Genomic DNA, 15,020 nt, shown 5'->3' with positions numbered 1-15,020 from the left:
CAAGAAGAGCTGCATAAGGTTCAGAAAAGGTAGCATGTATTTAACAGTAACATTTCTTCCCACAGAGCAAAGACTTATGATCCAAGTTACCTAATCCATGCTACATTTAAAACCATATGGTTTAGAAAAGACTTTGTCCAGACTCAGATGGCTTTTTCTTCACTGCTTTGTTCACAGCAAGTTTACACGATCAAAAGCAGAAGAAAATATTCTACAACGTTCAAAAAAGAGTTCTGCTTGTGCTTTGGGCATGGCACAGAGAGGACTAGCAAGCACAGTGCAACATGTACAGCTTGAAATCCAAGTTCTGAGTTGCATGCTCCATACCTGTGTGAAGGTGAGGGAGCCTCAAACTGCGGCACCGTACTGTCCTCACTCACTGGGGAGTACAAGCCACTCATCTCCTGAAACAGAAAGTCGTGTTACAGCAAAGCTGACAGAATATGAATAGTAGGCACTGTCTTATATCCAGTATTCACATGATTTTTCCCAAGCAGATGACTGACTGTATCTACTTTTGTTCAACACTCACCTTTAAGTCTTTACTGCAGCTGAAAAAACATTGGGGTTTGATACCCCCACCTTCTCATTCCAACCACATTTCAGAAATCTTACAACTACAGTGCTTTTTGCCCCAAAAGAGGCAGTTCCGGAGCTTATACTCAAAAAAAAAAAAAAATCAATTATTTTAGTTACCATCCAATTGTCTCTAATCCAGCACCTCCCTTAACCATGGCAGAACAAGCAAGCTGTAACTACATGTTTGAGATACATGAAAATGTATCTAACAGCCTGTGCAACTGGAAAGTAATGCTGGGTACAGGTCATGGCAAGAGCAGCCACAAGATGACAGGACAAAGGTGGTATCATGGATGATACTGGACTTAAAAGAAGATCTATCAGTCTTCTGTGGGGCAACTACAAAAGAAATAAATTTTGTACATAAACTTGGCTTTGCAGTGCCAGACTAAATCACTGTCGTGTACCCAGTATGAGACTACCTTTCATCTGTTTGAGAAATGGAAGCTATACAGGATGCTGCAGCTCATTAGTTGGGGCTGGGGGGGGTGTGGGGTGTGAAACTGTTCCAGGACATTACTGGTGTTTTTCAAATTCCCACCAGGTACCCATTAGGTTTTAGGTAGAAAGCAGGGTATTTGTGACAAGACAGATCCCAGGCTTTAAAGGTCAGAACCAAGGTCACTATCACACACCAGAAACATACCCCAGGTGCAGTCCATTGAAGTGCCTGATTAAAAAGCATAAAAGCAGACAGCTAGATACTCTTTGAGGGATCCCACAGCTTCAGAGATAACTTCTCTTACACCTGAAGACCTATTTTACCAGTCTCAAGGAAACACGCGAAGATGTATTTTTCTCCTCAAGAGCTGAGAAACATTTAGGGAAATAGGCCTAAAAAATACTGTTATCTACCAACATACAACTGGCATAGCTATCAGCTAAAGGGAATATCCTGCAATTGGTCAGTTCTATTGGTATTTTGATAATTCATCAGCAGGCATATAAATTGGAAGTGAAGAAATCTAAGAGGTTTTTGGGCAGCAGTTGAGAGCTTGTGCTGACTGCTTGAGACAAGCAAGAAAAGAGAAGCAGACCTCCAAACTGATACCAAGAAGCTTTAAGGGAAGGCTGGTGTCAGAGGCAGCAGTTTGATGCATTCCAAACATCAGTTTCCTACTCCTAAATCAAAACACTAAGATGATTAAAGGACCAAGGAGGCATTTAGACTCAATAAGGACAGAAGAACAGAGCTGATGGGTTTACAATGATGGCCGCATGCAAAGAGTTGTGGTCAATAGCTCCATGTCCAGCTGGAGACCAGTAACAAGAGGTGTCCCTCAGAGATAGGTATTGGGACCGATCTTGTTCAACATCTTTGCCAGTGACATGGACAGTGGGATTGAGTGCGCCCTCAGCAAGTTTGCCAATGACACCAAGCTATGTGGTTCGGTTGATACTCTGGAGGGAAGGGATGCCATCCAGAGGGACCTTGACACGCTTGTGAGGTGGGCTGATGCCAACCTCACGAAGTTCAACCATGCCAAGTGCAAGGTCCTACACCTGGGTAGCAAAATCCCAGGCACAGCTACAGGTTGGGCAGAGAGGAGATTCAGAGCGGCCCTGCAGAGAAAGACTTGGGGGTGCTGGTTGATGAGAAACTGAACATGAGCCAGCTGCAGTGTGCACTCACAGCTCAGAAAGCCAGCCGTATCCTGGGCTGCATCAAAAGGAGTGTGACCAGCAGGTTGAAGGATGTGATCCTGCCCCTCTTCTCTGCTCTTGTGAGACCTCACCTGGAGTATTGTGTGCAGTTTTGGTGCCCACAGCATAAAAAGGACATGGAACTGTTGGAACAAGTCCAGAGGAGGGCCACGAGGATGATCAGGGGACTGGAGCACCTCCCATATGAAGACAGGCTGAGGAAGTTGGGGCTGCTCAGCCTGGAGAAGAGAAGGCTGCGTGGAGACCTCATAGCAGCCTTCCAGTACCTGAAGGGGGCCTATAGGGATGCTGGGGAGGGACTCTTCATTAGGGACTGTAGTGACAGGACATGGGGGAATGGGCTCAAACTTAAACAGGGGAAGTTCAGATTGAATATAAGGAGGAAGCTCTTTACGGTAATGGTGGTGAGGCACTGGAATGGGTTGCCCAAGGCAGCTGTGAATGCTCCATCCCTGGCGATGTTCCAAGGCCAGGCTGGACAGGGCCTTGGGTGGCATGGTTTAGTGTGAGGTGTCCCTGCCCATGGCAGGGGGGTTGGACCTAGATGATCTTAAGGTCCTTTCCAACCCTAACTATTCTATGATTCTGCAAATACTTGGAGAATATTCTTAGCAAAAAAATCCCAGGAAATCCCCATCATTAAGGGATTAAGGTAATTGTATCAGGAGGTAGGAGTCTGATTCTGGTTTGACATGCAGCATGAACTGCTTCTGCTCCCACCCAGTCTCTGCATTATGGCTTTCTTGTGCACCCCCAATACCTCTCCATTTTAAGAATGGCATACTGCTAAGATTTAAGCAGCCTGTACAAATACTAGGAATAATGAAACATACAAAAAACATAAGTTATGGTCAATATACTGGCTGTTCATTTCTGTTACTCTAAAATACTACCAACACAAAGAAACTGAAAAATACAATTATGTAAGAGTGAGGTTTCAACAAAACTCCCTCTTACCAAACTGCAGCTTGCACACATCAACTAAATGAACAAATTAAAGAACATCATCTGTTCATTTTCCCATTGCTGCCTTAAATGTCATAAATTTAATACAGCAGCCCCACAGCAAGGCAGACAGCTTGATGAAAATGAAAAAAAGCCAGTCAGAACAATGTCTGGGCACCTCACCTCTACTCGTTTAATATCTTCTTCCAGAACACTTAGCTCCTTCTGGATCTGCTCCAGTTGCTGTGGATAAGACAACAGGAGAAGCCTCAATCAATCTGCACTGCACCACTACCAAGATAAATTACAATCTTTTCAGAGAGGCACCTGAACTATCTCAACTAGCATGCTATACAATTCAAAAGTCACTAGGCAAGAAGCTCATATGCATAGATTAACACATACACACAAGCCACATTCAAAACAATGTTATTGTGAAACAATGCAAAACAAGAACGAGGTACTTTGATATCAATCACAGAGACCCACACCATTCAAACTAATACTATTAAGCTCCTCTAACATCTTTCATGCAAGTTAATTGTAACTGGTTCACAAACACTGAACATAAGAAAAAAACACCATGAAAGACAGGGATCATTTCACCCTTCAATAAAACACAAAATGTTTTGCTAAAAGGTATTAAGAGTATTTCTTTTGCTAGCAGTTCACCTGCCACTTGACAATTTAAACTTACTGATAAAATTTTTTGATTGGCAAACCCCCACCATTATGACCATCAGGAGATCTGCTGCTGGCAGCAAACAAGCACCACGTGGTGTTTCCTTCTTAGGTGTGATACTTACCTCAGATTACAAGAGAAACGCCAGTCTAGCTAACTTCAGGCTAGCCCTGAAAGGGTCCAGAAGGGGACTTCCCGTCTCAGCAGCCGACATCCCCTTTCCCTTCCTTGCATCATGTGTAACATTTTTCAGGGTTTTCAGTTACTTTTCAGCCAACCTGGCTTCTCTAATCTCTAGTAGCTGTGAAGCTACAGGCTTGACAATTGTTTTTCCCTAAGCAAGAGCATAATTTACTTACCAGCTCTAATTCCCACTCTCATTCAGCAGAAATGTCCCATCCAAACCCCCACACAGCCTGTACCCAGCCTTGCAAGACTCAAACACATGCACTTCTGTAGTTGAGAGCTCAAAGTCTGGACTTAGGCAGGCAAAACCCTGCTCCAGTGCAAGCCTGGTTCACTAATACACACAAGCCTAACGAAAACGTTGAGAACTTGCAGTTCACCTGACTCTCCTCAACTCACAGTAAAAATCTATGGACAGCCAGCACTATGGCCTATGCCTACAAGCTGTTATCAAGTCCACTGAAAGCTTATTAAGCACAACACTCTATAATGGCCAGAAAAGTTTGTCATTTTGAATTTACCAAGGAATATCAAACTGCCCTAAACCAAAGTTACTAGCATTGCAAGACATTATTCTTAGTATGACATATTCCCAAGGACATTTGGCAAGCTATTCCCAAAGACTTACTGAAGTGCTTAAGCTTGATCCTTTAAGCAGCAGAAAGTTTTCTTAAACAAAAGCAACTTAAAACCCCACTACTGATAAGCATTACAAATATCTGTGTGCTCTGCATTAGATAGTCCACCATTTTAATTTGTCCTTTCAACTTAAAAAAAAAAAAAAAGCTCCTGAAGACAAAGAAAGGACTGCTGGGTCCATACCTATTCCTAAAATGTCCTCTTCTTTGGAATGAGGTGATATTGTATTTATACACCCTAATCTCTCAACACTGAATGTTTCAGTTTGTATTTGAGTCACAGAGCGCACAAGTTTAATGGTTTAAAACTAGACTGCCAGAGATCATTTACAAACCACTACAGCATAACAGATAATTCCATTTTCACGTGCAAAACTTACAGCAAGAATAGCAGGTGGTGCTACAGCTCCAAGACTAGTGGCAAAGTTACGTGACACTTACACAGCACAGGCCCTGCCTGAACTCAGTTCTAGCAGACAAACACCGTTATTCCCCCACTTTCATAAATCCCATTTAAAAAGCAGATGCAAAACCACTTAGAAGTTCTAAAGTTACAGCAAGGAAATGAGCTATTCTACAATGTAGTGGCTCACAGCCAAACTGGACAACTAAAAAATAACTGACAGTTGCTGCCATCACATAAACAGGAGACCTTTTTATAGGAAAAAGAGTAGAGACCTTTCCTACTGGCCAGCTTTTGTTAACTATTTCACAGAGCCAGAAGTACAAGATTTGGGCTTTCATTTACTAATTCTTTCCTCTAATTACATTAAGGCAAGCAATTTGAACCTACCATAAAGTTACCCAAAAAGAGCAAGTTTAAACCCGCAAGTGTGTTTCATGCTTATTTCAGGAAGAGTCTTCTCATACCATCAGCACCAAAAGAGTTACTATCTCCATATTGAGACTTCTTTTTTCTTGTGGTAGGTTGGCTCAATTGTTCCATGGTTTAGCTTTAACCTATCAAAGATCTTAAATCAGCCCACATTCATTCCAATTAAACTTTGAAAAATGAGACTAATTTATAATCGCCAGCCATTGAGGGACATTTCAGGAAAGCTAACTGAATTATAGTCCTTGCAGTATATCCAGATTGATGGGCTCTTAATTTGATTTTCACTATGTTGGGCACAGAAAACAAGCCAAGCCTGTCCTGGTGATGGGCAGAATCAGGCCTGTCAAACTTCAGATTAAGTCAGCAAAGCCACTTAGAATGAACACTGAAATGTATGCTAAAACAGAAGCATATACTATAAACTCTCTTCTCAGAGATAGATGCTTTCCCAGAACTGAAAAGGACAACGTGGACACAGAGAAGGCTTTAATTCAGCAGCTAAACCTCATCATTTAACTCCACTGAATGAACCTTCTGGTCCACATTATACACAAACACATACATACAGAAGAACCTCAAAATAGCCAATGTTTCTTATAATTTCTGGAAAGAGAATTTCAGACATTCAAGTCAAGAAGCTACCACACTAGGAAACACAGGCTTTCATATCCTTTTTTTTTTTTAAGGTAACCTTTCAGATGCAAACCCCTTTCACAGCCACAAGGCAGTTCCCCCAAAACCCTCTAGTTTAAGTCTTAAGCTATTTTAGACAGGCATACAAAGAGTTCTTCAAAGACAATTCTGTGATGGATTATGTGGCTGAAGGGAAATCCCCTGGTCAGAGCTGCTCAGAGATACTCCGCCGTAATACTGAATTTCCACATAAGGCTCTTGAAGTAGAAATATTAGTTTCAACTTAGATAATCCTAAATACCAGGTCACAGTCAGTTTGATTTCAGTTGGCTATCTCCTAAAAAGCATAGCTGGGCACAACACTGAGGTTTCATCCTTGGGCTTCCTGTTTTTCCTGGACTGTGGCCCCTCAGGAGTGGCTTCATCCTTTGTGTTTGTACAGCACAATGAATAGTCCCTGACTGGGTCTCCTGGTGCCAGGTCTGAACGTTTGCAACAAACTAAAAGCTCAGCAGAGCCTCCCGGTGCCACAGATACAGCCTACAAAAATACATGAGAGACAGAGTCACATACCCTTGACAACTATCTTCACAATTTTAGATAAAGCACAAGCAAAGAACAGATTTTCTACAGAAACACCATAAAATCACCAACACCATTCCACCAAGAAGCTTAAACAAAGCATCTGGATCCAAAACCCTCATGCATTCACCACAATATAAACCATACATCAAGATAAACAGATGAGAGTCTTACCAGAGGGAGCATCTTTTTTCCTCTGGGCACACACAGCCATTGCACCAACAAGGACAAGGCAAAAAGTACCATCTGTCCAACTAAGGAAGATAAATCAGGTCATCTGTGTAGATAACCCCTTCATTCTATCCCACAACTTCAGCCATCCAATATGACCTATTCCTGCTTCTTGTTCTTCCATCAACTATGGAAGAAACAAACACTAACAAACTTTAGTGTCAACTTCAGTATAAACAGTGAATCCGCTCCTGAAAGTACCCAGTGAAATTAATTTCTTCCCACAGAACTCAATACCTCAACAACTGTACAGCAAATAAGACCAATTTATCTCTCTGGAAACCAGCTGGAATTCTTGTCCATCTCTGGATTTTCCTTCCATTATTGCTTCAGATACAAAGCCTGTCACAGCATACACAACTAAGGCAAGAAAGTAATCTTCAGAATTTAGAGATTTTAGCCTTTGAAATGAATTGCAAATCTCACTCAGTCTGACATAACACTTCACTATTATGAAGTCTTTGCACAAGTGGAAAAAGGTGCAAGGTATCTTTCAGTATGAAGAACAGAGCACCTGAGCCTCCCAAAGTTACTCTCATTGGTGAAACACGGCATCCAAGCCTTTTAGACACATAAGCAGCTCACCTACAACACATTTATCTGCAGGGAATACTTCTCTCTAATCAGTATTTCCTCCAAATGGTAAATGTTGCTTCTTAACTAGGGAAGAGCTAACAAAGGTTTGAAAATAACATCCTGGTTGAGTTGTTTAACACACAGAATTCCTAAGGTTAAGAGGAAGGAGATGCCTGGCTGACAAAAAAAACCAAACCAAAACAAAAACCAAACAAAAAAAAAAGCCAAACCAAAAAACCAACAACCAACCATACAACCACAACCAAAAAAACCCCACCAAAACACCACACCAACACCCCCCCCCAAAAAAAAAAGGAAGAAAAAAACAACCAAAAAAAAAAGACAACCCCCCAAAAAACCCACTTTCATATCTTCAATTTCCCTCCTCACTTAAACTGAGTTTGGGCTGCAGGAGTAAGGCTTTGAAGGCTTACTGGTAGGGTTTGATAGAAAAGTGTCACAGGAAAAAAAATCTGGGGCAGGGACCAAAGCTATCTAAACATCTAGATTACTCGCCTTCAAGTTTCATCTGTCACTAAACACGTTACTTAGCTCCTCCTACTCAGTTGCCCCATCTTCCTCTTTGGAAAGACCTTCTCCACTGTAGTAAGGAGAATCACCTATTACACAATGATGTTTATTGATAATCTCTAGCTTGCTGCTCATAAATTAGTTGTATCCTTGACTTATTATCACTGCAGTTAGAACTCAGGTCTCTCATTGAGTTGCTCAGAAATGCAAACAGATTCTAAATATGAGGTTTTTTAAGTGCAGTTGATAGGAAAAAGATTACTATAGCTATAAAATGAACCTCAGGAGTCCTGGAATGTAATCAAGACTGTATGACAACATAAGAGCATGACCAATTTCTAGTTCTGTCACCTCCTCCTGCTTACTCATTGATTCATCCATGTGTGCATGTGCAGAACAGTAAGACTTGACAGGTGAAGCGATTAACACAAGGTAATGACACCCCTGGAGATTTCATGCTTTTAATTCCCTGCAATTATCCCATAATAACTAATAACTCCTCTTATTTTTATTATTTAACATGCTCACCATACGGAGTAAGTGAAGACAGCCAGATAGATACATGCATTTAGGATGAAAAAGAATTATGGTTCTGAAGTGCTGAGCAGGCATTCATTGCCACAAGCCTGAGACATTTCAGGATTACTTCTCTGTCCCACAATGTTTAACAGCTGAAAATAGTCCCCCTGTGCATTAACGACTTAATGTAGCATTATTAAAAAGCCCAGAAAACATCAAAAGAAAAGTGACGTGAATGCATCTAGGGAGCATCATCTCTATGTTGTAGAACTTCATTTGTGATACTACTCTGCGCTAAGTATTCTCCCTCAGTAAGTAGTGGCGCTACTTCACAGAAACAGCAAACACTTCATCAGGTAGCTGAGCTAACCATGTTTTAGGATAAATTTTATATACAATAGATACGGGGGTGTCTAACTTTATTTCTTAACATTCAAATCCTGATAAGACAATTAGTAAGGCCTCATTTTAAAGCAATGAATATAAAACTAAGGAGAACTTTTTTGTATTAACTGGTATTACTGGCCCTCTCACAAGGGGTTCAAGATGAAAGAACATGACCATTTAAAAGCTAACAAAGTTAAACTTGCAAAAGTATTTACGTAACACAGTGAACAGCATTAAAACTCCAGCATGAAAATATGAACTTTCCCCTGAAAATAAGAAAATTGGAAACAAAAATCAAAACCGACCAAACAAAAAACCACAAACAAAACCAAAAACCAACAACACCCAAAGTTAAGTATTTCATTGCAGAACTTCACCTTCCAGACTCCTTGGATCCTTGATTTCAACAGGAAAGATCACTGGATCAAAGAAAGTGGAGACTGTGTGTTCAACTAACTGTGCACACATATGGAAAGGGACACAGCCACCCTAAGTTCACCTTAGGGACAACCAACAACTCCGTATGCTCAATGTATTTTTCCCCTCCAAAACTATGTTATTTTGTTCAAAAAGTATTTTCAAGCTTTAGCCATTTGTTTTCAATCTTTTTCAAAGGAAGATGATTTTTTTTCATTACTAGTGCCAAGGATTTGTTGTTTACCACACTGCCATAGGTAAAAAAACCCACACAAACAAACAAAAAAACCCTGAAAAACATACACACACACACACAAAATGAATCCAACCTCACAACTTTAAAAAAAAAAAAAAACAGAAAACAAAAAAGACTTGCAAATACCTTAGCACAAAAAAACATGCAGTGAACTTCAGCTTGAAAGATCAATGTTTTGGAAAGTTATGAACACATCAAAACAGGATTTCTAATAGAAAATTCTGCAGGTGCTGAACCTCACATTTATCTTCTTGAGAAATTATGGAAGGACAAGAAAGAGGCATTTGTCAAAATACTTGACTAGAGCACTATTCTGAATTCGTAAGTCCATAAATATATGGTTTTCTTCTATATAAGACCCCTCCAATGAGCCTTTAAGTCACCATTTCATGAAGGCAGATTAGAAAACACCACAGAACTTGCAAGTAGAGCAAGAGGTGTAGGGGGTTAACTATACACTTTGAACACATTATACAGGTACATTAACTCTGAGACAATACTTGCATTAATTAAGTAGAATCACAGAATAGTTAGGATTGGAAAGGACCTTAGGATCATCTAGGTCCAACCCCCCCGCCATGGGCAGGGACACCTCACACTAAACCATGCCACCCAAGGCTCTGTCCAACCTGGCATTGAACACTGCCAAGGATGGAGCATTCACAACCTCCCTGGGCAACCCATTCCAGTGTCTCACCACCCTAACAGGAAAAAATTTCCTCCTTATATCCAATCTAAACTTCCCCTGTTTAAGTTTCAACCCATTACCCCTTGTCCTGTCACTACAGTCCCTGACGAAGAGTCCCTCCCCAGCATCCCTATAGGCCCCCTTCAGATACTGGAAGGCTGCTATGAGGTCTCCATGCAGCCTTCTCTTCTGCAGGCTGAACAGCCCCAACTTCCTCAGCCTATCTTCATACGGGAGGTGCTCCATTCCCCTGATCATCCTCGTAGCCTTCCTCTGGACTTGTTCCAGCAGTTCCATGTCCTTTTTATGTTGAGGACACCAGAACTGCACACAGTACTCCAGGTGAGGTCTCACAAGAGCAGAGTAGAGGGGTAGGATCACAAAAAAAAAAAAAAATTCTTAAAAGAGCCTTAAAAGTACCTAGCCTCTATGTAAAAGAGTATGTTTGCAGTATGTAACAAATACAACCTGTCAAAGTAGTAAACTGAATAATTTGCAGTAAATTGAATATTCAAAGAGGCATATTGGGAAACAATACCAGGAACTATTGCATTATTTTCAACATTTAAGGCAAGAATTTGAAACAAGCACTCTCAGTCATACACCAAAAAAGGTTTTTATTTATTAAGAATGGAATGTTGACACTCTGGAGGGAAGGAATGCCATCCAGAGGGACCTCAACATGCTTGAGAGGTGGGCCAGTGCCAACCTCATGAAGTTTAACCATGCCAAGTGCAAGGTCCTGCATCTCAGACAGGGCAATCCCAAGCACAACTACAGGCTGGGCAGAGGCTGAATTGAGAGCAGTCCTGAGCAACACTTGGGGGTGCTGGCTGATGAAAAGCTGATGAGCCAGCTGTGTGTGCTCACAGTCCAGAAAGCCAACCACATCCTGGGCTGCACCAAAAGGAGCGTGACAAGGGAGGAAATTCTCTCCCTCTACTCTCTCTTTTGATAGTTTACTTGGGAGTACTGCATTCAGCTCAGAGGCTCCCAACATAAGAGCCTACAAGAAAGCTGGTGAGAGACTTTTTATAAGAGCAAGTAGCCACAGGACAAAGAGGAATGGTTTTAAACTGAGAAAAGGGTAGATTTAGATTAGACATTAGAAGGAAATTCTTTACTATGAGGTTGGTAAGACACTGGCACAGGTTGCCCAAAGAAGCTGTGGATGCTCCATCCCTGGAAGTGTTCAAGGCCAGGTTGGAAGGGGCTCTGAGCACACTGGAAGTAGAATGCATCCATGCCCATGACAAGGGAGTTGAACTAAATGATTATCTAGGCTCCTCCCAACTCAAACCATTCTGTGATTCTATGGGCTGAGTGAAACCGCAATTACTTTGCAGTCATCTTTACTAGAACCAGGTTTGAATTAGGAAAGAAGGAAAAAAAGGTAGTGTTCCTCCCCATAATAAAGCATGTTCATACAACTTGGCTCTGTGCAATACACTATGGAAGCACTACAGGGTCCACGCATGCTCCTTGAATTCCGTCATTATTTCTTAAACTGTCACCTATTACAGCATCACCACCCCCCCCAAAAAAAAACAAACCACCAAAAAAACCCCAAACAAAAAAAACCCAAACAACCCCCCCCCAAAAAAAAAAAAAATCCCAGCAGACTTTGAAGCGCTGATAACATTCCCCTGCTTTACCACATTATTAATATGGCCACCTAAAACCCCCTTCTTAGCTTCTGAACTAGTATCTCAGGCTCTGGATACACCTTCACCAGTACCATAACCCTTTCCTAGATATTAACTCCTCTATTACTCAGACAGAAAACTCCCTCCAGAAAGGAATACTTGACACAAACTCCATCAGCTATGGAGGACCTTGCTACATAAAACAAAGGGAGCATCAACTGGCTTAGTATACTCTATGGGTATAGCCTGATTGCTGAAGACAGATTCTGACATCTTTCTACCCTACTGACTGGTCTGTATTTTCCATGCTTTCACCCACTCATTCTCATTTTTCTTATCCTTACCCAAGTGAAAAGAAAGACCACTAGCAGCAAGTCTGACAAGTTCTCATTTCCCACAAAATAAATGGCAAGGCCAGACACTAATCACAACAGCAAGGAGAGAACTGACAGGCCTGCACAAAAGTCATGCAAGATGTGACAGTCCACATAACACACTGGAATATAAAGTGGGGGGAAGAAATAACCAAGGAAGCCTTGCCAACAGAGGGAACACATGAGCAGGGACGGAGAGGATCTGAAATACACTATGTGTTCCAATAGGCTTCAGGACATTCCCAAGGCTGTATTAGGAGGATCTGCAGCCAAAACTGAGTTTCTTCAATGGTGGAACACTTGTGCTATGGTATGTTAAAAAAACATAAGCTATGCAATTTCCCTTCCCTTCATCCTTCCCACTCAGCACAAGCAAACTAAAGTAGATATCAACAGCCCCTCCCTTCTGTGAGAGTTATTCTAAGTCAGTTTCAACTGGGGGAGAAGAAAGCAAAGTCATCACTGACTTCATAGTATTACCCCACTCTTGCTGTTGAGTAACCACAGGATTACTCAAGGAAGAACACCCTGGCTAAATTGTGGATGAACCTCCTAAAGCACCTACTTCTCAATTCACCTCCTAGATAAGACAGAATTACCCCAAAACTTCCACACTACCTTAATGGTCCCTCCAGGTGCACTGAACCCTAAAGAGAAGTATTTAATAGTGCCAATGGACAATGGCCAGAGTCTGCATTAGATCTGCAGTGAAGAAGGATCAAGCTTCTGTAACTCTCTGCACAATACTAAATTATTATGAATACAAGAAAATGAAAGTAGATATTCTGAAGATCTGAAATGTTTATAAGACTAAACCACCACAAAATAACCTCTACCAGCATTCAAAAAAATGAAAGCCAAAAGATACCTCAATAGTTTTGAGCAATGCTTCAGCCTTTGCTGTTTAAGCAAAAAACCAAAAGTAATACATATTTCTCCATTTTTTTCAACTCTGAAGGATCAAACAAATAGTATGATTCATACTGAACAGCATCAGAAGTATGCCATTTTTTCTTCACTGCTATGTTTAGTACACCAGAGAGTATCTTGGCTCTCACATTTTCATGACATTCAGGTATTTAGACAGTATTTTCATCACTTTTCATGATATTATGCCTTGCCCAGTAGGTCTCATACTCCATAAATGCAACTTTATCTTGGTCTCAGTTTTCCCCTTTGGTTGGTTCCTTTCCATTACCCCTGTTGTCTCCGGTCAGAAGGCCAGATACCTGCTGGCAGACAGTCTACACAAGCTGCTTTGGGATGACTCCATAACCAGACCCTCAATCCATACTGGAGAAGGCTTCTTACACCCATCACCTTTTATATGGCTCAAGTTTGATCTTACAGGCATTCTTATGTTCTTCACACCTTTTATCAGAAACCATGATTCCAAAACTTGTCGTTTTGCTGTTTTACAGTCATTTTTCTAGGTTTCTGGGATATTTCTGGCATTATGGCTTATGCGCTACATGACATTATAAATTATAAGCTCCAAACCATGAAAGACCATGTATGTGATTATGGGACTCTCTCACATTCCTTGAGGCACTAATTTTGAGATAAATAAGAGCACAGAATATTCATTCTTTCACAACACAGCATTAGTCAAGTCATTTGACAGACTAGAAGAAAGAAAACTGAGTGACAGCAATTTCACTCTTCCTGAATCTTTCAGTTTTCCCATCACAGGAAAAAAAAAAGTCTTTTCAAAAATTTGATGTGAATTTACAGCAAGGAATCTCTATCTTCCCATATGCTTTACCAGTGAAACAAAAAGACAAGTGATGAAAAGCTGGCACCTGTAAAGAGATTAATTTTCCTTAAAACCCACGTCCTTTGCCCAAGACTTCCCCAAACATACCTTGCCTTTTTCACTGCAGAGATAATGCCAGGCTAACGCACCACTTAACTAGAAATGAACTGGTAGAAAGCAGCAGACACCCACCTCACCCACTGAAACACAAAGCAAGTTACCATTACCTCTCGTTTGTTTCTCCTGGCAACTTTGAGAAACTCCATTAGGATCTGCAATTGGGCAGCATGGGACTCCTGTAACACAGTAAATAAGGAAGTGTAACTCTTCCATATACATCAAGAGAAACAACATTCCTTTCATCCACAGAAATCCACACTTAGCACAGAAACAGCTTAGATTCAGAGGTGAGGAAAATAGCTTATTAAGGCAATTTTAAGAATGGTAGTTTTACTTTGCACCACAGGTTTTAAGGTTGTTTGGCTCACAGGAAGTTCGTAGTGGCCTTCCAGTATCTGAAGGGGGCCTATAGGGATGCTGGGAAGGGACTCTTCATTAGGGACTGTAGTGACAGGACAAAGGGGTAATGGGTTAAATCTTAAACAGGGGAAGTTTAGATTGGATATAAGGAAGAAGTTCTTTCCTGTTAGGGTGGTGAGGCACTGGAATGTGTTGCCCAGGGAGGTTGTGAATGCTCCATCCCTGGCAGTGTTCAAGGCCAGGCTGGATAAAGCCCTGGGTGGTATGGTTTAGTGTGAGATGTCCCTGCCCACAGCAGGGGGGCTGGAACTAGATGATCCTAAGGTCCTTTCCAACCCTAACTATTCTATGATTCTATGAAGGCAGAAATAATTTTAACAGCTCTTGTTAGTAAATCTTCAGTAACAAACGAAG

The 15,020-nt window shown here is 41.3% G+C and overlaps 1 protein-coding gene across 5 annotated transcripts in view; it reads right to left on the bottom strand.

Moving 5' to 3' along the window:
• COP1 (COP1 E3 ubiquitin ligase) overlaps window positions 1–15,020 on the bottom strand; it is a 132,938-nt gene that overhangs the window by 103,107 nt on the left and 14,811 nt on the right. For all 5 annotated transcript variants that reach the window (XM_065674141.1, XM_065674143.1, XM_065674142.1 and 2 more), the window contains exons 6-8: window positions 14,354–14,422; window positions 3,373–3,432; window positions 328–404 (exon numbers count right to left, since the gene is read on the bottom strand). In XM_065674141.1, the coding sequence (XP_065530213.1) occupies window positions 328–404; window positions 3,373–3,432; window positions 14,354–14,422 (206 nt within the window). The remainder of the gene's footprint in view (window positions 1–327; window positions 405–3,372; window positions 3,433–14,353; window positions 14,423–15,020) is intronic.

Source organism: Lathamus discolor, chromosome 3 (assembly GCF_037157495.1).
Source record: "Lathamus discolor isolate bLatDis1 chromosome 3, bLatDis1.hap1, whole genome shotgun sequence".
NCBI lineage: Eukaryota > Metazoa > Chordata > Aves > Psittaciformes > Psittacidae > Lathamus > Lathamus discolor.
The sequence above is the reverse complement of the archived record's forward strand: the minus strand, read 5'-3'. Positions and strand labels throughout refer to the sequence as shown.